The sequence below is a fragment of the Salvia hispanica genome, chromosome 1 (assembly GCF_029641045.1).
Source record: "Salvia hispanica isolate PSC_SH4W2 chromosome 1, Shi_PSC_v1, whole genome shotgun sequence".
In the NCBI taxonomy this organism is placed as follows: Eukaryota; Viridiplantae; Streptophyta; class Magnoliopsida; order Lamiales; family Lamiaceae; genus Salvia; species Salvia hispanica.
In genome coordinates, this window is record NC_142692.1 from 15,001,293 (window position 1) to 15,024,422 (window position 23,130).

Below are 23,130 nucleotides of genomic sequence, written 5' to 3' on the forward strand. Positions count from 1 at the left end.
GCAGCGGCACGGGCGACGGGGACGAGGACGAGGACGAGGAGGAGTGAGAGCCGAGGGTTGTATTTCTCGACTTTTTATGATTATGTAATTTTTAAGTATTATGTAATTTTTTTTTAAGTATTATGTAATTTTTTTTAATGAAGTATGCGAATTTTCCCGTATTCCGTGTCGACATTTTAATTCCGTAAATTCAATAATTGTGAATTTAATTTTATTGCGGGAAGTCCTAGTGCAGGGGAAGTCCTAGTGATGTGGCAGTGGAATGGGAAGTCCTAGTGATGGCATGGCAGGAAGTTTTTGTGGGAAATCCTAGTAGAAGTCCTAGTGGGAAGGGCGCCCCCGGAGATGCTCTAATTAATCTATTTTTCTTGATAGCATGTCAAACGTCAAGAAAATTTCAAACTAAGAAGATTAAAATCAAAGATTATTGATTTTATATTTTTTAAACATAAAATTTAGAAGATTAGTTGATTTTAAATATAATAACAGATTATCAACTTATTAATCCATACATTTAAATTGACATTTGGATATTATTTATCTATTTATATGAAAATTAACATTCACATAAGATAATCTTAATATATGCTATCATCTAAGTGGACTTCGCTACTTCACACACTTTTAATATTCTAATTGTTATTTTATTTTATTTTTGCACATACATGATAAATAATATAAAGAAAGTTACCACAAATAAGCATGCATTATTAGTCAAAATACAGTTAGATAATTTCCACATATAAATACCTATATTAAGTTATTTTTCCTAAATAGTGATGGTCTAATTGGATGTAGGTTTTCCATTTGTCAAAGAACTATTTGTTGGACACACCAACTCATAGTACCATTTAGTATGGAAGGACTAGTGAATATTTTCTCCCCTTCATGTTATTTAGTGTTGAATTATATTTTTTTGGGCCGTACTATTACAATTCCTCCACCAATTCTCAAGGGATATCCATATCATATTTTTCAATTTAGTTATATTTGTTATTTCTCATATCTTATAAATATGTATGGAGTCTCTCATATTATTCAATCAATCAATGAAATCATAATTATTTGTCTTTTATCTTTATTTACTTTTTCGTCAAAAATCCTAAAACTATTGATTGTCGATAGAGCGACATTTCTTTGTGACTTTCTTCATCTTCTCCAACTTGATAAGAGTTCTTCCCTTATCAGTTTCACTTGCTTGTTTCATTGATAATAACTTGAGCATGTGAGCAATAAGTTAGATTAACTCATTTTTATGGTGTTATCTACTTTTTCCCTAACTTGGCAACTGTATAATGCATATTCGAGATTGATGTTAGTTACTAGGATTAGACACTACTTTGTAGTTATTCTTTTACAGCTTGTTAAAGCGCTTATTTTTTGATAATTGTAACTAGACGAAAGTTAAGTAGTACACCTAAACCTCACATAAATTACACCAATTAAACATAGTGCTACAAACTGAATTAATTAGTTGTACGTCGGTGCAAATAGCATATGCATTGTACATGATTAGTCATGAATGAAGTAGTATATAATTCATAAAAAAAAGAAATATATAAATAAAAAAGTAATATATTATATATACCCTATCACATGACGTTCGCTAATCTGAAATTTAATGGTCGGGCCTCAATCAAGAAATATAGTAATAAAAAAATTTAGAATTCAAGCCAAGAGAATCATTATGGGATCTAGAAGTCGGAAATGGAAGGATTGGATAAAAGAATAAATAATTAATTAAACAAAATAAATAATAGTATATCACAAATCAAATATCATTATAGCGCATGTTGACCACGATAACTAACTTCTAGAAATATTCATATCTTAAATTCAAAATTCTTTCATTAGGAATAACAACGAAGATGAACATTCTCTATTATGTCATAAAATTGTCATTTAACCACGCATCTAGCATCTTATTGAAGTTAGAATTTTTGACAAATTTCGTTGCGAAAGTCATATTTTAAACCTCTATACAAACAAGAGCAATACAAATTAAATAAATTGACAAACAAATGAATATACTAGCATTACATTGATTAACATTGATTAACAAAAAATATACAGTCTTCTTTTTTTAGTTTTGAACTTCTACCAAAATTTTTCTTTATCTACCAAATGAATATACTAATTTTTCACTACCTTCACTACCAAAATAGTGCATGATCAAATATCAAGAGGCATAGAACAAGAGTACGGGTCTTCATGTCGTCAACAAAAAATACCAAGCTCTCAGGTGAATACTCTACCAAAAGCCATCTTCTCTATTTCCCAAACTTGCCGATAAATGAATTCCGATATTCACCTCCAAATATTTAATTGAGTTCAAAATTTATTTTACCTTCTAGTCTTCTACGTACTTCCTCCGTCGCTTATAATTTATTATCATTTGATCCGACACGGATTTTAAGAAATGTAATAAAAAATTGGGTTGAAAAGTTAGCACGTAAGTCCTACTTTATAATAATATGGAGTATCAATTTTATAATAAAATGTGAGTAAGAATAAGTTAATGTAACGTGGGGTCTACTACCGAAAATGGTAAAAATAAAGGTGACAAATTTTTAGAGACGGACGAAAATTGAAATAATTGATAAATTTTCTGGGACGGTGGGAGTACTTCAAGCAATTAGCTCACAACTCATAGTTTTGGACTCATGCTTTAAACCTTTTTAGACTGATTGAATTTGTCTTACATTCCTTAGATCGATACTTTTCTTTCTATTTGGCGGATCCAGGATCGAAAAATGGAGAGGGCAGAATTGCTGTACTTTATACTCGAAGCGAAATTAGAAGCAAACGGAAGAGGCGGCCATGGAAAATATACATCCGAGTCCATGGTAACTGATCACCGTGGAGGGGTGACCGCACCCTCTTGCCCCTCTCTGGATCCGCCACTTTTCTCCACTGATAACATACATATTAATGCGTTGTGAATTGAGAAAAAATTAGTTCGATTGATATAATTGTTAAGAGAAAACTTGTGTATCCCATCCTTTAATTTCATCTTACAGCAATCAATTTCTGTTCATCTTCCTACTTGATAGTAGTAAATGCGCCTAAACTGGCATGTGATTGACGATAGAAATTAGATTATGATAAAATAGAAGATATTTCTCAATTTATATGCGTTGGATAAGAGATAATTGAACAACTCCAACGTCGTTAGCTTTTCGAAATCTTAAAAGAGCATATTGTAAAAAATTGAAATAAATAACGGCAGGGAGAGAAATTATGTGAAAAAAAGAATACTCGAAATTATCTATAGTTTCCATCATAGATTCTACTTCAACCTATGCAAAAAAAAAGCAGCTCTCACACTGCAACAATATACTATCCCCTTTTGAGTGAAAATAAAAAAGAAAAAGAAAAAGAAAAAGAAAAAGAAAAAAAAGGAGCGAGTCAAACAGGTGAGTGAGTGGAATCGGATGGAGGAGCGGCAGAGTGGGCAACTCGACTGAGTGAGAAGCCACTTATCGACGCACTCGGAGTGGAAGCAATGTTGGCAGGGCGGCAACACTTTCACCTTATCTCCGTCCCCGAATATCCCCAGGCATATGCAGCACTCGCCTTCCGCCTTGTGGAGCACGATGGGGAGGCCGGCGATGGCGGCGGCGTCGAGGCCCAGCCGCGGCGGGTCGAAGCGGCACACCCAGCGCGCGTAGAGGAAGAGCAGCCCCACCAGCAGAATCACGGAGAAGAGCACCACGATGAAGAAGAGCGTGCGCCCCCTGATTTGGAAGCTGCTGTCGTCGAATTCCGCGTAGTGCCACTTGAACGGCTGCATCGAAGGCTCCGGCTCAGACGACGTCATCGATTTGGGAATGAAGATTGCTGATTCAATTGGAGAGGGGAGAAATGGAAGAGAGGAAAGGGGTTTATTAATAGATATGTTTTGTTTAGGCAATAAACGTGTTGGAATTAAGAGGAGTTTATCGGGTGTTAATTGGATCAACTAATTTAATTTCGGCTCGCCTATTTTCTTTGTTTTATTTTTTTGTATAAATAAATTTCGTCTTCAGGTTTGAGGAAATGGTCTATTTTGGCTAGTTTTTGATTGGATAATAAGCGATGGAGTATTATAAAATATCTTCCAATTATAAGGACTTGGGATATTTGATGAGCTAGCCAACTACTATTTGAGAATACGGTTGATCATAACATGATACTATGACCCAAAATAGCAGCTAATTGTAAAATTATTTCATACTCCTACCATTTTATTAATACTAGTTATAAAATTATATACGAGGTGATTGGAATAATGGTAGAGTGATAGTTGGTTAATAACATGTGTTGAGCATGATAAAATTGTCACATTGAATTGACTGATTTACACTAAACGGTTCACGTCCACAGCAATCAAATTTCGTTACCCATCACATATCACATTGCGGCTAATGATATTAGGTTTCAACCTTAGTCGGTATCTCACGCGTAAAAGTAAAACTAATAAATTATTTCATCATTGCAAAAACAATAGTACTCAAATTAACTCGAAACTTTTGGACACCGAGGTGAAAGAATTGTATTAAAATATAGGAGAAATGAATAAAATTAAAAAAAAAGTGAGTAAATAAGGAAATGAAATAACATACTGAGTGATTTGATATTTTATATTTTTATAAAAAAAGAAATGACTCAATTTAGTTGGGACATTACAGATAGGAATACGACAAGTCGACAACTTAATTGGAATAGAGGGAGAAAAATACATACTTTTATTACAAAAAATACTCTTTTTTATTCCAGTTTTCAACCTTTTTTATAGTATGCCAATGTAATCAGATACTGTTATGAAGTAAAATTATCTTAAATTTGTTGCACCGCCGATTCCTAATAATCCAATTGTTACCCTTTATTAGGCAACCGACGGCGAGAGCACAGAGAGATTAGAGACCACGTGAGAAAGAGATAAGGGATCGAGAAAGAAGTTAGGCTTTGAAAAGGAGGTTGGGAATAAAAACGTCTTCATGTTCGTTTTAATGTCAGTGTATAAAAATGTGTAAATCATGTGATTCCATTTACTTTTTAGGATTTGGAATAGAACTGTAGAAAATTTGAGAAGGAACTTATAAGACGATCTAACAATAGATTAAACAATATCTAACTAAGAACATAATATCTTCAAATCAAGGGACACTATTTATCTAAATCTAAGTTCGGTAAATCAAAGTACTCCTAAGAACTTTTGAAATGATATGAATTTAATGTAAAATTGTAGAAAAAGAAAGAGATAGAAAGAAAATTGTGTTAATAGAAAATGAGACTCATCTCATTAAACCAACTCCAATTATACACCAAAACCTATTTTTAGTGCAAAAATCATCTCCAACCATACACCAAAACCTATTTTTAGTGTAAAAATCATCTTCAATCATACACCCCACTCAAACTCATTTTTAGTGTTTTCTATGGATTTACACCAAATATGGTGTTGGTGCAAAAATTTATGTGATATTGCAAATCAGTCCATTATTATTTAATAAAGTGAGTTAAAATAGGAAAAACAAATTACAATAACAATGAAGACGTGGATTTCAAAAATATTTGACTTGATATGACGCAATCAGAAATAAAATGTTCCTTTGGACTTGCGCTAGTTGATCAGTTGTGGGAACACACACAAATTTCAAGTCTTAAATTTTTTTCAGTTTTATATGCGTATTGTGGTATTTTTTTTTGTAAATATGACATTTTAAAATATGTTTGATTTATGTTTTAATTTTATCATATATCATGTGAAGTGTATATTAATTTTCAAGTTAGTGTATTTTTTTAATATAAAGTACTATATGTATATAATAAGAAAATTTATTTAACTATTTAATTTAAATTATTGATATAATGTTGTGGCATTAATGTGTAATTTAAATAAGTAAATGGATACGGAATATTCTTTTGGATTTGAGTTTAGTGTAAATGATTGAAATAAAATTACTTTTGGTGTTAACATAAACCCAAAAATGACCTTGGAGAGAAAGAAATTTTTTAAGTAGAAAGTTTCTAGTTTTAGGGAACAGACCAAAAAAATAAGTTTTATTTTTTTGAGAAGAAGGTTGTACTATTAAGACTAAAATAATATTCCTTGTCTCACTAAATATGAAGCATTTGCTTTTTGGCACGAGATTTATATATTGTTGTTTTATGAGTTAAGTGTAGAGAGAATAAAGTGGGAGAAGAAAAAAGTAGAGATGGTGTTGTTTCCAATTTAGGAAACGTTTCATTTTTAGTGGGACAATCCAAATAGGAAAACGTTCCATTTTAAATTGGACAATGAGAGTAGTAAGTTAATAATCTCTCGTCCCACTACAAGTGATTGATTTCTTTTTTGCACGAAATTGAAGAAAATGGTATTTACTGAGTTAAGTAAAGAGAAAATACAGTAGAGAAATGAAAGAGAGTAAAGTAAGATAAAATAAATTTTTTATTTTCAGCTAAAAATAAAAATTAATTACTTGTAATGAGACAACTAACAAATCAATCACTGTAATGGGACGAAGAGAGTATAATACTGTTATAAAACTAAGGAAAACGTATAAATAAGGTTTTGACTTTGGTAAAAAAAGTACTACTAAAAAAACACACTTTAGGATTTCAGATTCATTAACTAATAAAGTCATACTTATTTTATAGTAGAAAATAGAATTTATTGATGTGCTTATTATTGGGATTTATAGCTTGATTGTTAGGCTTTCAATCAGTTTCATATCATTTGGTGCTTTAATGAGTTTATGTTAAGAAATAGGTGAAAAAGGGTTAAAACAAAGGAAGAATAAACGCTTGAACAGCATAAGGGTAAGCCACAGGTTTATACAAGATCGGGTAAGAGTTGTGCTTGAAATTCCACCCTGTCAGGTGGAGAAGGGGCGACTACAAAGACTTATATGTGACTTACTTTTATTTTACTAATTAATAATCTCTAAATGGTTATTCAGTTTGGAAGATTATATTCATGATTAAATTTGTATTATGTTTAGTTCATGTGATTGAATCTCATGATTTAATTCTAGATGCATAGTCATGTGATAATTAGTCTTAGTCAACCTTCTCCTACTAAATAGTCTCACAACTTAATCGTAAATTATATCTTGCTACTATTTTTTCTATTAAACTAAAGAGACCACCTTAGTGTACAGGAGCTAATGTAGGTTTGACAAGTAAGAGTCGTAACCTATCTTTTGATTGCTTGTATATTGTACAAACTCTTTGCTTGTTTTTCAGTCAGTGAGGAATATTTTATCACAATATGTTCTATTTGTACATTTATAAGATGTTATTTATTGCATTCAAATATAAAATTCATTTTTGATTCTAGACCTATGTGTTTAGGCCTGTCAAAATGGATATAGGGTATTGGATACCCGATATCCAAACCCGAAAAAGTCGGATAATTGAATACCCGAAATCCGATTTTTCGGGTATCGGATCGGGATCGGGTAGTGAGAATTTTGGATTATCGGGTATCGGGTTACCCGATATCCGATCGGGTATACCCGAATTATCCGATTTATTTTCTAAAATTAATAAATTATATTTTTTATTATAATTAAATGTAATTTAATTTCTTAACTACAATTTAATTAATACTTAATATTAGCATATAAGATATGTAATTTAATTTTTTAATTACATTTTAATTTCATTGACTTGTGATATTTTGAATTTTTGATGATATTATTGTTAGATCTTGATTCTTATGAATTATTGAATTGTGATATTTATAAAGGATGAATGTTTGAACTTATTAATTTTGATGGTTATTGACTTATTGTGGATGGATAAAAGATGTTAATATGTATAACTTATGAATTTTGTATTTTTCAAAGTTTGTAGTTATTTTCTTTTAAATTCGAACTACTACAAGAATTTTGTATTCCTATAAATTTGTAATTATTTTCTCTTAAATTAGAGCTATTATAAGAATTTTGTATTTCTAAAAGTTTGTAATTATTTTTACTTGAATACTAGTACTTCAACTTTGTATTAAATTTGAATTAAATAATATTAAATAAATTCTAAAAATTTTAGTTAGTTTACAAAAATAAAATTAAAAAAATTCAAAATCACAATTGGGACTGGATACCCGATTTTTCGGGACTGGATACCCGAGTCGGGTATCCGGGTACCTGAAATCAAATTCGGGTCGGGTATCGGGTATTGGATTGTGGGAATTTCGGGATCGGGTACCTAAAAATTTTGAATCGGGTATCCGCGGGTACCCAATTTGACAGGCCTGTATGTGTTCATCAGGTACTCGTAATTATTTGCGATGAGGCTAATGGAGAGCATATTTGGTTATTTGTGACCAATTTGGTGCCTGCAAAACACACTTTTTTTAGTGATGATTTTGTTGACATAATAATAATTAGGTTTAATATAGACATACCAAAAATTACGAAAATTACCATACATAAGTAACTTAAATATTCCTTCCGTCTCAGATAATTTGGGATACTTTAACCCGGCACAGGTTTTAAGAAATCTAATGGAAAGTGAGTTGAAAATTTTAGTGGGATGTGGGTCCTACTTTTAAAGTATTAGTTTTATAATAAAATGTGTGTAGACACTAAAAAAAGAAGGCGTTTTGCGAGCACATTGGTGCTCGCAAATAATAGTACCATGTGCTAGCAAAACCCAATTTTGCGAGCAGGATGCGAGCACTATGTGTGCTAGCTATCAGGCTTGTAGCAAATTTGCTGCTACTTTTTGCGAGCACAAGACCATTTGCGAGCACTTTTGCTAGCACCTTCAATTCACTCAATTCTGCTCGCTAATTAGCGAGCACGTGTGGTTAGGTTGATATTTTGGACTCATCGCTAGCACAAATTTGCTCGCAAATTTGCGAGCACCTATGCTTTGCTTGCAAATTTTGGATTATTCAGCTCCTATTATTTTCTATTTTAATTATTAATTTTTTTACAATATCTGGACAATTTTTATTAAAAATTATAATAAAATGAACTTTAAAAGTAACAAAATTCAAAATTTACATAAAATTAATAATAATGTTTTACATTTCTATAGGACTATATATATTTTGACTTCTCATTTCGTAAACTTGTTGACTAAGATTCTTCAACTAGTCTAGCAACTCCGCATATTTCTTCTCTAGCTCCACGCACAAGTCTGCATTTTGCTTATCTCACTCTGCTAGCATTTTGCTTCTCCAACTCCGCGCACGACGAACTGGTAGTATATGGGAAGTAAATGCTAAGTGCCTAACCGGCTCCGGTAATTTGCTTTCTCTTCTTCATCTTCCCAGAAAGCTCAACGTAAATGGCATCATAATCTTGGTCTTCTACCCCGTTAGCCCGTAATGCATTTGCCTTTGTCATAACTTGCTCGTTTAAACAAACAAAACATAGTAAGTATTCTAAATTTGAACACAAATCAATGTAGAAAGTAAATGTAATTTTATCCATCAAGTCCTGTCATAATGGAGAAGTATCATTGTTTTTGCAATAGCATGTCCAAACAAGCAAAACATACCAACTTCAAATCTATTCAAAGGCCATTTCTAATCAAGTAGAGACACAGACAATGAAGACCTTGTTTCTTTATGACCAACCACTGGGTTACATCAAGTGATCAACAATCATGTGGTAGTGCTCAAGCATTTCAAGAAGTATACAGAGATAGCAAACCTGTTGCGTGTTGGCACTGCATTAGATATAAGGTAACTCTGCTCCAATTTGCTTTCTGAGCTCTTCACCCTAAAAGTAAGAATGTAAAACATAATCACACTCAAAATAATCGTATGTGTCATACTATTTCATGGTAATGATTTTTTTATTAGATTATCATCTTATTGAAAGGTGTTATACTGATTCTGGTTTAACACTTACTTTGAATCTGATTCTCAATAAATTAGTGCCAGTTTGTAACTTTGCAGATGAAAAAGCAACCCCTATAATAAAAAGGTATACAAAACAAGAGTTACAAGACCAATCATATATTCTATATTCTTCATTTTTTCCTACAGTTATATACAAGGCAATAACTTGCTAAGCCAAACACACAGTTCATATTCCAACAAATTAGCAGCCTTAAGTATTTGCATTCTCCTTCATGTGAATGCTGATTTAGTAGCAACATCAAAGAATATCATGGTGTCATAGTCATTCAAAGATGAGATATCAAAGAATTCCTTGAAAGAGAATCCATCAAACAATAATAATCCTAAGTGTCACAACTGAAAAATGTGTATTTTTATAAATGTGCTCATTTGAACATCTCAGATGGTGCTTTAGGCAGGAAAGTTTACAGAATATCAACGAGGAGGTAGTACAAACAAGAAACAATTACATCACAAAACTGGTATTGCAATGCTATGATCATCAGATAAGAAGCTTCAAACATTGCAAATAGAATGCCGAATAATACTCATTATAATAAAGAAGATTTCAGAAATGAGAGATACCGTGTTTAGGTGGCAATAGATAGATTAAGTATAGATCTTCGAGACTCTTGGTGAATGCTCTTTTTATGACTTAAACCTGCAAAATAGTACATTGAATGACCTGAAATTAAACAACAAGAATGAATTCACTCTACTAGATATCAGTAACTAGATAGCATATACGCAATCCATCATAATTCAGAAACTACCTAGTCACTTTTGTGCCTCTTCCCATATCACTTCTCCATTTTACTATGCAAAATTCAAAGCAACCATACTCACAACCACCTTTCGAATCCTATCAGAAGATAATCACTAACACTATATTTGCCCCTGTACCTTTTGGATCTAAGAGGCACACATTACTCAATCCCATAGCCTAGAGCCACCTCAGGAGCTTAAGAGAGCTTCATCACTGTCCAAAACAACATGTATTTAACTTTGCTAAGGCTGCCTCTATTCATGAAATAAAAGGCACAAATTAGCATCCATTTGCGCAGAGAAGGAGAGATAGATTCAGAGTATTTAGGAAAATTACTAATATCGGTGAGAAGAAAGAAAAAAAAGCAACAAATTGACCATCTTTCATCTTTTCAAGCATCGAAAACCTTATAAGAACAAGATCATTAAACAAGACACGACAACATTTTAGATAAGTGCATTTGTCCAGAAATTGTTTGATTAAGCTCTATAGATAACATTCTGGTAATCAAACACTACTAATTAAGTGTGGCCATTATTGAATCCTAATCATAGAAGATCAGTTTGAACATTTTAACAAACACATGGAAGATGGCACGAATGTGTTCTACATACATCTGTTCATAATTTTTAATCGAAATAAGGCAAAATCGAATCTGCAAAACTCTCATTTTCTCTTATTACTACTTCAGTCAACGCTATAATGAACATTCTATACAAGTAATCACCTGGATCTGATTTCATTCCTAAAAATATTCATTTCCTAATCAAAATCAAACACTCAAAAGCCATTGCAAAAAATTGAGGGGAGAACACTACAGCTCTAAATCTCTAATCAATTAGCATAATCGAAAGAGTAATTGAACAAAGGAATGAAGATATTCACCTGGATCTCAATTGAGAGGAAAACGAAGTCAGTGAGAATTGAATCAGGGGAGGAATTCGACGGCTTCAAGGAATTTAAGAAGGAATTTAAGTCTAATTCATTTTTAATACAAATGAGAGCAATTGGGCGTGTGGGAATGAAGCAAATGAGAAGAATTAAGTATTTAGCGAACACCTATTTCTGCTCGCAAATTTGCGACCACAGGTACTTGCTCGCTAATTTGCGAGCACATGAATATGATGCACGGTTTGTCACGATTGCGAGCACCGTTAGCTCACAAATTTGCGAGCACTATATGTGCACTCGCAAAACTCCTCATTTTATTTGTTTTGCGTTTTTGCTCGAAATTATGCTCGCATTTTTGTGAGCAGATGATACTATGCTCGAAAGTTAGCGAGCACCTGTGGTGTGCTCCCAAAAAGTTGGTCGCAAACATAAGCTTTTTTTGTAGTGAGGAATGAGTTAGTGGAATATGAGGTCCACTACCAAAAATGGTAAAAGTGAAGTGGGACAAATTATGTGGGACGGACCGAAATGGAATACTGGGACGAATTATCCGGGACGGAGGAAGTAATACTTAGGACTCGTTTGATTAAAAAAATGGGATATGAGGAGATATGTAAAACAAGATAAGAAATACGGGCTTCATGTCAAGATATGCAAAGATATGATTTTTTTTTTCCAATGTTGTTTGATTGAAAAGAAATTATCTAAATTTCTATAGTACTCCCTCCGTCCACGAATAAGAGTCCCGTTTTTCCATTTTGGCCCGTCCACGAATAAGAGTCCCGGTTCATAATTACCATAAATGGTAAAGAGACCCCACATTCCACTAACTCATTCCACTCACATATCATTTAAAACTAATATATACAAGTGAGACCTATATTCCACTAACTTTCTTCCATCCATTTTTCTTAATTGTGGACGGAGGGAGTATATTATATAACATGACTTAACTTCACAAATTGATGGGTTACATAAACATGGTTAAAGTTATAATTTTAGTAAGATTTGGTAGGGCTCTTGTCTTATATTAAGCTTTGAGTTAACTTAATTATGATATCAAACAATTAAAAATGTCCATATATAATTCTCTATCTTGGAATTACTAACTTATCAAATACGCCCTATAGTCTAAGCATACATCTTCGTTCAAGCAATTATTAATCCGATTTAGTATATGAGAATAGCCAGCTTATAGCTATAAAATGTAGCTAGCTTATAGCTATTTTTTTTTATATAACAATGGCGGAGCTAGGCTGGGGCATGGGGGCCCTTGGGCCCCCCAGCCATTCGACTTTTAATTATATTATATATATTCAGAGACACTAACATATGATTTGGTAGCCCATTTGGCAAGTTATGCTGGCCAAAGATTGTAGTTGTTGGAGAGGTGTAGGGTTCGATTCTTAGCTAAGGCTTTCTTTTTTAAAAATATTTGCCCAATGTGTTAGTAAGCCATTTCTTGTCAAATAAATTGCAATATTTACCTAATTTTTTTTGTCAAATTATATTTTACAGATGTGCTAGATTTATTTAATAACTCTTACGGTCAATTTTTTTTTTTTTTCAGAGATGTGTCTAATTCATGACTTTTAAAGGATATAATTTGAAAGGATATTATGTGCTAGATTTTATTTAATAACATTTACTGTCAATTCATTTTTTAGAGATGTTTTATATTCATGACTTTTAAAGGGTATAGTTTGAAAGGATATTATTTGTTCTATAACTTGTAAATATACATTTTTAAATTACTTTTTTTTATTAGTATTGCAGTATAATTAATAGTTTTATCAAAAAATTTTAATATTTACACTTAAACAATTGTTTTACTTATGAAAAACTTAATTTTTTTTAAGGTCGTCACAAAGTTCTTATATCAATTATTTTCAGTTAGATTAAATTTTCTTGATATGCATTCATTTCTTATGTACTAAATATCTGAAAACATTCCTTTATTTTTTTCTAATTCTAACTGATGAAAAAAGGCAAAACATAAAAGAGTCTTCCTACGACTAATTTTGATGACAAAATCATTGAGAGATACCTATATTTATTAATAGTGGCGCTAAAATTTTTCTTCTTGGACCCCCCACCGAAAAATTCCTGGCTCCGCCACTATTTATATACATGAGTGAAAATACAATCTGTGAACAATTCATAGAGAATTTGTTGTCTAAGCATATCAACTTTCGAAACTAGATCTCATCAGCAATTAGGAGCAGCCAGTTAGTCATAAAATAAAAAACATTAAAACTCAAAGAATGCACAGTTGGAAAACTCAAGAATTTAAAAATTCAAGTGTTCTTGCTATTCAAGCTTACACGACCATTCTTTATTAATAACATCTTTACACGTGGTGCGTAGTGGAGAACTTTGTGTAAGATGATTCATAAAAACTAAACTAAGCTCACTAACCTCTATTGCAATAATTAATGATATGGTACTCGATTATTTGTCATATTGTCCTAGAAATTTCAGTAAAAATATACTTCCAAAACTGAATAGATCTTGAAATATAATTTTTAATTATACTATTGAAAATAAATACTAACCCCGCCTCTCAAATATTATCACACTTTGATCCTACACAAATTTTAAGAAATATAATTGAAAAATATTATAACACTTTGATCCTACACAAATTTTAAGAAATATAATTGAAAGTGATTTGAAAAAATTGCCACTTTTTAAGTATTAGTTTTCCAATAAAAATGTGAATAGAAATGAGATAGTGAAATACAAGATCCACTAACAAAAATGGTAAAAAGTGAAGTTTGACAAATTTTCTGGGACGAACCGAAATATTAAACCGCGACAAACTTTCAAGGACGAAGGTATTACAAGTGAATTTCTACATATTACTACTACTATTCATTAAAGAAGCCTAAATATTCCCTACTTGAAGAAGTTATTAAATCCATCATATTGCATACGGTAGAGAAACATATGAGAGGCTTAATATTGAAAATGCGATAACACAAATGTTACTCTATAACACCATCTGTTTAATTACACATTATATAACATGATACCCTAATACAACAAAGTAAAAGGAACAATAAATCAAGAATTGAAGACATAATCCTGAAACATATTCCCCTCCTCCAAATCCTAAAACACACATAATATGTAGGAAAATCAAGAAATCTCTCTCCATGCAACTTACCTCATATACATAAAATCATATATATCTTCCAAATCTGGCACCACCTCACCTCAATGTAACACTAACACTCTTTGCATGCAATGCCGAAACCCTAATTTTCAGATACTATCGAAGAAGAAGGGATCGCCGTAATCCCAAATGCTCATCGCTGGGTACTCCTCCTCCTGCGCCATCATCGGCCACGACTGCGAGGCCTCGTATCCGTTCAGCACCGCTGTCGGATCCGATAGCGCTGGCACGGGCGCAGGCTCCGACAGCAGCGAACCGGTCGAGCACACGAGCGAGCTGATCTCATCATAATTAACTGTATTCTCATTTTGATTCTGATTCTGATTTTGTTGCATATTTTGGCATTCGTGATTGTTAGGGTTTGGAAAGGAAGGGTTTGTAATTGTATCGGAAGTAACCCTAATTTGGGAATTCGATTCAGAAATCCCCAAATCAGGAATTCCGTAGGGCTGCTGCGGAGCTAATTGGGGCAAAATGTTAGGGTATTGTACGCTAGGGTACAACCCGTACTGCACGTAATTGGGCGCCGCGGGATACGTGAGGCCGAAGCCGGACGGCCGCGGCAGGAGGGGGCGGAGCGTCTGCGCGGAGGAGGAGGAGGAGGAGCTGCTCCGCGACGACGACTGGGAGGAGGAGGCGGCGGCGCCGTTTCCGGGGGCGGCGGAGGGCTGGAGATTGAGCTGCGCGCGGGAGCCGTAGAGGATGACGGCGGCGCGGTCGTAGGCGCGGGCGGCGTCCTCGGCGGTGGCGAAGGTGCCGAGCCAGCGGCGGGTGCGTTTGCGCGGCTCGCGGATCTCGGCCACCCACTTCCCCCAGCTGCGCTGGCGGACGCCGCGGTAGCGGAACTTGGCGTTGTCGGGGCCGCCCTTGCCCTTGCCCTTTTTGGAGGAGGCGGAGGCTGGAGGAGAGGGGCGGGAGGTGTTGATGTTGGAGTGATCGTCTTGGGGAGGGTGATGATTAGGGTCTGAAATTGCAGCACCGCTCATGGTGAGTGGACGCCGAGAGAGGTGGGAAATTAAAATTAAAGAAATTTGTTTTGAGAGAGAGAGAGAAAGCGGGGTTTGCCTCGTTCTGTGTTTACCCAATTGAGAAGACTGGGTGTGTTTATGCCTCTGTTCAAAGGGCTTCTACTGTAAATGGTGGAAGAGGGCGGTGCTCATGTGCTCAAATATGTTTTCTATTTTCTACATATATTTCTAAATTCTACCTATATATATTTATACCACTTTCTTGCTCTATCCCCAAGATACATTCGAATCTTGGGACATGCAAAATTGCAAACAATTTTAATTTTTTTCAATTAGAAATGATACTATATATATGGGATGAAGTTAGCATAAGTTCCCATCATAATAAATAATTTATCACCATTTAGCTCAAACTTTTGAGCAGTGATTTAGAGACATAATGTCTCTAATCCATAATACCCTTATGTCACTTTTTTCATAATTTTATTTAAATATGTACTAATATATCCTTATTTTAGATAAAAGGAAATAACTACTATTTATATTTATATTAAGGAAGGAAAGCTAATCAAATTAACTATCTATAACTAATTACATGGTAAATACTATTAATTAAGATTCACATTTTTTAGTCAAAATTTTAACCAATTCTCAACTATTTTCGCTACCTGATGAGTATTTGTATATAATTATTTTATTATTAAATAATTCATAAATTCTAAACAACTAAATTTAATTTATAAAAATAAAAAGTAAATTATAATTATAATAGTCATTGTCATCTAATTATTTTATTATCAAATAATTATAAAATTGGTAAGTTATAAAAAATACTTGATGTCTAATATTAAATAAATTAAAATGATATTAAATAGTAATATTTAAATTTTATGTTATATAAATAATTATATATATTTAGTGTTATCATTCAACAAAAAATAGTCATTCAAATCAAATTATTTTATTAGTCGTAAATAATCATTTAAACTATAAGTTATGGAAATAACTACATGTATTTGCACTCAATTTCCTAGTGTTATCATTCAACGAAATAATAAATTTGCATTCAAATTTCTTAGTGTTATCATTTAAAAGCTATTAAATTTTTAAGTTGTATAAATACCCACATGTATATATCAAGATATATGTTACTATTGTTTTCCAAAATAAAGAAGAAGATTAGATTCCATAATTTTAGGAATTGTTTAAAATAAAAATAATTGATGAGACTTCTATTCACATTTTAATTCATTTTAGTGTACTACTATTATATATCAACTACTAATTGATGTTAAAATTTAAGAATATAAACAATCACACGTTTTAAAAAATTTAAAAATAAGTGATTGATTTATTTATTGTGGAATTTAGGTAAAAAATTAATAATTTGAAGTAATTAAAATTTTGGAATGCAAAAGAATTAAAATTAAAATTATGAAAATTTTTAAATCAAAACCGTGAACTCAACTAATATTAGTACTATCATATATATCAAAATTTAGTTGTTTGCATGATATAGTGAACCGAGCAAAGAATTATAATATTTTATACTAGAAAAAAGAGAATAACTCAAATAGTAAATATATGAGTTAAGAACATGTGATTATTTTCTTATAGATGTTCGATTATAGCATTCTAAATATTAAGAATTAAATAAATTAAATTTTGAACGTAAAGAATTAAAATCATATCCAAAAACTCGATCAGTATGATTATTATATACTATGTATCAAATTTTAATTTATTGCATAATATAGTAAATGATCTTATAACTCTAATAATTTATAAAGAAAAAGAGAAAACATTAACTCTATATTTTTATAATATTAAATAGATGAATTAAAAATACGTGATTTTTTTTATTAAGTATGTGATTATTTTTATTGAAACGGTACAATTCAAAATAGTATACCCAATTAGTATTAACACATATAGTAGTGAATTGATTTAAGAACTCTAATGTTTTATTAAGAAAAACAGAAAATATAATTCACATGTCTTTAACATATTAAAGAGATGAGTTTAGAACGTGTAAACATTTTTTGATTAAGGCTCGAATTTAATGTTCCAAATTTTAAGAATATAAAGAAAATAAAAAATTAATATTAATATTACTAAATTTTTTTAAAATCAAAATATTAAACTCAATTAGTATTAATACATTATATATCAAATTTTAATGCATACCATGTTATCGTGAATTGAGCTAAAAGCTTTAATACTCCTTATAAAGAATCTTCTAAATAAAAAAGTTATAAAATTAAATTTATCAATATTAAAAATTACAGTTTAATTATAAAATAATTATTTTTGGCCATAGTAAATCTAATTCTTTACTATTTATAAAATAAGATAACAAATTTTAATACTTTGTAGAGCTAATTATTTTATTAAATTATATAAATTAAAATTTGTAAAAATTAATTTGATAAGAAATCTGTTATATGGTTCATTTTCTAATAAAATATATTATTATTTCATAGGTAAATAAATGTACACTAAATATATAGATTCAATGAAATATAATATTTTATTATTTTAAATATGTGTCCTTAAATAAATGCAATAAGATATAAAAAAACTGCCATCATAAATATGAGGATTGCATGCTAATAAAATTGTAATCGCATAATTAGTGTCAATGTCCTTAAATAAGTATATTTAATTAATACTTTAATATAAAGGGTAAAAAAGTAAATAAATATAACATGAAATTTAAATAAAAATCTAAAACAATCTAAAATGACTATTTTAACCTCAATATTGCATTATGGCTTGGAGACATTATGTCTCTAAAACATTTTCCTTAACTTTTATGGGATGAAGTTAACATAAGTTCCCACCATAACTAATAATTTAGTTCCCGCCATAACTAATAATTTATCACCATTTAACTTTTTGCAGAGTTTTAAGAAATATATTAGAAATTAAGTTGAAAAGTTAATAGTACATGGATCATATTTTTATGGAATATTAGTGTAACATCCCGCTTTTTCGAACCCTAATTTTTGTGACGTGGAAATTTTTGCATTAAATGTTTTTAATGCTATAATTAGTGGAATTAAATGATGAGTGATTATTGCAATATTCTTTGTGACTTAATTGCGATATTGAGTTGAGTTTGAGTTGAATAGTCAAACTTGTTGAATATATCACGTGGCTATTGAATAGTCAATATTGTGGAAAATATGACGTGGCCGTGGAATGGTCAAAGTCGTTGGAAAATGTGAAGTGGAGGTGAAATTCGAATATGTGGATATTTTAATGCGGGGAGAAATAATAATTGTGGTGAATTATCTTCCTAAGGGATGAGTGAGAATTTAATAGGAGCATTATTTAATTATGTGGAATTTTCGACCCCTCCTATTTATTGGAAAGAAATCCTATTTTTGTTGGATTTAATTATTGCTTGGGATTATTATCCAAAGTCCAATTATTCCTTATTTATTCCATGAAGAATTCGAAACCCCTATTATTTCTTGGAGATTTTCGAAAATCTCTTATTATGGGAGAAAGGATTATTTTTATTACATTATTTGATCCCTTGTTTACTCTCTTCCATAAATAAATTCAAATATCCTAGCATATCTTGCCAAATCTAAGGAGATCTTACCATATCCTAATTTAAATAGGATTTTAATTAAATCCCTTTTGAAGAAGCTAAACTACACGCCACTTTTATATTTAATTGGGGAGAATATTTATTATTTTCTTGCTCCGTGATATTTTATTCTATTCCGTAAAATATTCAAATTTAATCATAGGCTAATTAAATAGCCTAGAAATTCGAAATCCCCTATTTTCTCAACCAAATTAACGCCACCTCTCTTCCATATCTCTTCCAAATCTTTAATTTATTTAATTAAAGATATTATATCTTGCACTCTATAAATAAGAGAGAAGACATAAACCCTAGATCACAAATCACGCCTCCCCCACTCCCAAATTTTCGATCCCACTCTCCCCACTCTCTCTCAAGTTTTTCTTCTACTTTCTCCATTAATTCTTCATCTTTTGGAGAAGGATTGAAGCTGCAATTCGAGAATTTGTTGAAGAATCAAGATCCTACTTGTTTCCTACCGATTGTTCTATTGAAAAGGTATTTTTATTTTGATCTTCTCTTCTTCTACCGATCAATCGGTGTTCTTGAGTCCACATGCATTTAGATCGAGTGAAGGGGAAAATTAATCGGTGATTTTGGAATGCATGTGTATGTGTGTGTGTGCGCACGCCTCGGTAGGCGTGTACGTGTGTTGTGTGTGTGCGCGTGTGTTGTGTGTGGGAAACACTCATGTGTGGCACGTTTTGATGATAAATCTAGAGTTGTTGTGTGAATAAAAACGATATGATAATCGTACTTTGATTTTGAATGGGAATATTGAAAATAATCGATGGGAAAGGGAAACGTGAGAACATGCATGATTTTGATCCATGATTGAGACTTATTTGAAATACATGAACTAAAGGTGATAGCTCGCATTCTCGGTGTGATAACAAGAAGAAGTACGCATTTGAAATCGAAGGAAATCGAGGTGGGCTTTATTCTTAAACTCTCTCTTATGTTGCAAATTTATGAAAGTGGAGCAATAAGGGTGGATTAAACTGTTATGCTGTAACAGCCCGACATTTCTAGGGTATAATAAATACGACGACTGTTAACTAGACGAACCTAAGGCGACAAAAATGTAGACTAGGGTTTCATTTAAAGAGATTTGACCCTAGCATTTAGTGAAGTATCAAGGCAAAAAGTCAACGGCTAACTCACGAGAATCAAGACTTAATAGATTAGGCTAAAAAATAAAAGGGTTTAGCATAATTCCAACAAAACGCAATAATTCCCCTCATTTCAAAACAAAGAATTAAGTTCGCCACAACCAAAGATAATAAGTTTCAAAAATATTCAGCGGAAGCATTTCAAGAGAAAGCGGAGCCATGTATGAAGACACGACTACACTTATAGTTCCAAACATCCATTTTATTCGATTCAATCTTCTCAACACCACCGACCGCCCATCGCCGCTCAACCTGCACATAGGGAAAACACATGCAGGGTTGAGTATTTTAAACATACTCAGTGGACTCATGCCAAAACATTTTAATGGTTATGCCACCCTTACCATAGTGAACTCGAGGTTTTGCATTTATTTAAAGATAAGCATCGAGTATCACAAAAGTATATCATAGACTGGCCAGTCAAACAATACCTCCTATTTTCTCATCATTTCCACAATCACAATCACAATCATTTCATAGTGCGACGAAAGTGTGGCCACACTTTTCGCCCACGAGACCGGCCGACTAGCAAGGACGGCTCCCGATCCCACCGTGTACACAGCCTGGTAGGGTTTGCGGCCCTACTCAGACCCGAATTCGTTTATATAGCCACTGTAGCCTAATGGAGCGTACTCACAACCTAGGCATCAGGCACTCACAATAACCAAAATAATTTATAGGCATGGCATAACAGTTCAATCCACCCTTATTTCTCCAACATCATAAAAATTTGCACATAGAAGCGAGTTTAGAATAAAGCCCACCTCGATTTCCTTCGAGTTCAACAAAAACGCACTTCTTCTTGATATCACACCGGGAACGCGAACTATCACCTTTAGTTCATATTTTTCAAATAAGTCTCAAATCATGGATTAAAATTATGCATGATCTCACGTTTCCCTTTTCCCTTCGATTATTTTCAAAATCAACAATCAAAATCAAAGTACGATTATCATATCGTTTTTGTTCGCACAACAATTCCAGATTTATCATCAATTCGTGTCACGCATGAGTGCTTCTCTACACACAACACACGCACACACACCACACACATGTGCATGCCTACCGAGGCATGCACATACACACACACACACTCTCGGACACACACATGCATCCAAATTCACCGATTAAATTCCCCTTCACTCGTTCTAAATGCATGTGGACTCAAGAACACCGATTGATCGGTAGAGGAAGAAAAGATTAATAATAGAAGTACCTTTTCTTGCAAAAACAAACGGTAGAAACAAGTAGAATCTTGATTTTTCAATGAATTCTTGAATTGCAGCTTCAATTCTTCTCCAAAAGATGAAGAATTAATGGAGAAAGTAGAAGAAAAATTTGAGAGAGTGGGAGAAAGAGAGAGATCGAAATTTTGGGGATGTGGGGGCGTGATTTAGTGATGCTAGGGTTAGGTTTCTCACATGTATTTATAGAGTGCCAAAATAATATCCAATAATTAAATAAATTAAGATTTGAAAGATTTGGAGAGATTTGATAGTAGAGAATGGCGTTGATTTAGTTGAGAAGTAAGGGGATTTTCGAAAATTATAGGCTATTTTAATAGCCTATAATTAATTCAAATATTTCACGGAGTAGAATAATATATCACGGAGTAAAATAAATAATTAAATCCCCTCCAAATAAAAGGAAATAGGCGATTTTTGCCTCTTCTCACAAGGAATAAAAATCAAATCCTAATTTAATTAGGAGATCTTCTTAGATTTGGCAAGATATGCTAGGATATTTGAATTTAATTATGGAAGAGAGTCTATAAGGGATCTAATAATATAATAAAAATAATCCCTTCTCCCATAATAAGGGAATTTCGAAAATCCCTCTAGACCAATCATAGGTTTCGAAATTTTCATCAATTAAATAGGAATAATCGGACTTTGGATTTAATTTGGATAATTATTCCAAGCAATAATTAAATCCAAGAAAAATAGGATTTCTTCCAAATAAATAGGAGAGGGTCAAAAATTTTCACATACTTAAATAATGCTCCTATTAAATTCTCACTCATCCCTTAGGATATTATTTCACCACAATTATTTTCCCCACATCAAAATATCCACATATTCGGATTTCACCTCCACTTCACATTTTCCAACGACCTTGACCATTCCACGGCCACGTCATATTTTCCACAAAATTGACTATTCAATAGCCACGTCACATATTCCACAAGTTTGACTATTCAACTCAATCTCAACTCAAAATCGCAATTAGGTCACATAGAATATTGCAATTTATCACTCATCATTTAATTCCACATATCATAGCATTAAAAGCATTTAATGCAAAATTTCCACGTCACAAAAATTAGGGTTCGAAAAAGCGGGGCGTTACATATGCCATGCCTATGATTATTTTGGATATTGTGTGTGTCTGATGCCTAGTTTGCGAGTGCGCTCCATTAGGCTATAGGGCTTGATAAGGCTAATTTCATGCATCGGTATGTGCAAAGTAATGTTATAATTTGCTGGGTCTAACACGTTTCCTAAGCCAGGTGTGTGAAGAAAATGGCTAGATCGAGGAAGTTATGGAGGAGATGGTCTAGCAGGAGAATGGAACGAAATGAGCAGGAATTACGAGGAAATTGGCGTGATAAAGGGAGTCTACAGCTGAGGGCAACAAAGTCATTATCAATACCTCGCTGGACCCACTAAAACGCCTATAAATAGAGAGGAGCATGCAACGCAATAGGGAG

General features: G+C 32.5%; 2 protein-coding genes and 1 long non-coding RNA gene across 9 annotated transcripts; all 3 read right to left on the reverse strand.

The window, feature by feature from the left end:
- Positions 1 to 3,238: 3,238 nt before the first annotated feature.
- LOC125223443 (RING-H2 finger protein ATL66-like) lies at positions 3,239 to 4,024 on the reverse strand. Its single transcript, XM_048126594.2, has one exon. It carries the CDS (start codon positions 3,818 to 3,820, stop codon positions 3,290 to 3,292), a length of 531 nt encoding a protein of 176 aa, XP_047982551.1. The 5' UTR covers positions 3,821 to 4,024; the 3' UTR covers positions 3,239 to 3,289.
- A 4,955-nt stretch (positions 4,025 to 8,979) lies between these two features.
- Positions 8,980 to 11,764, reverse strand: LOC125219501 (uncharacterized). 7 transcript variants are annotated; one of them, XR_007176142.2, is made up of 7 exons: positions 11,496 to 11,764; positions 10,748 to 10,864; positions 10,618 to 10,660; positions 10,430 to 10,529; positions 9,855 to 9,916; positions 9,654 to 9,722; positions 8,980 to 9,346 (listed from the first exon to the last, which is right to left on the reverse strand). It is a non-coding gene; the product is annotated as an uncharacterized LOC125219501 (long non-coding RNA). The 7 variants fall into 7 exon arrangements; XR_007176139.2 differs by having other exon boundaries at positions 10,430 to 10,505; positions 11,496 to 11,762; XR_007176147.2 differs by lacking the exon at positions 9,855 to 9,916 and having other exon boundaries at positions 11,496 to 11,760.
- A 2,701-nt stretch (positions 11,765 to 14,465) lies between these two features.
- On the reverse strand, positions 14,466 to 15,829 carry LOC125219606 (ethylene-responsive transcription factor ABI4-like). Its single transcript, XM_048121627.2, has one exon. It carries the CDS (start codon positions 15,663 to 15,665, stop codon positions 14,769 to 14,771), a length of 897 nt encoding a protein of 298 aa, XP_047977584.1. The 5' UTR covers positions 15,666 to 15,829; the 3' UTR covers positions 14,466 to 14,768.
- Between the last annotated feature and the right edge of the window lie 7,301 nt (positions 15,830 to 23,130).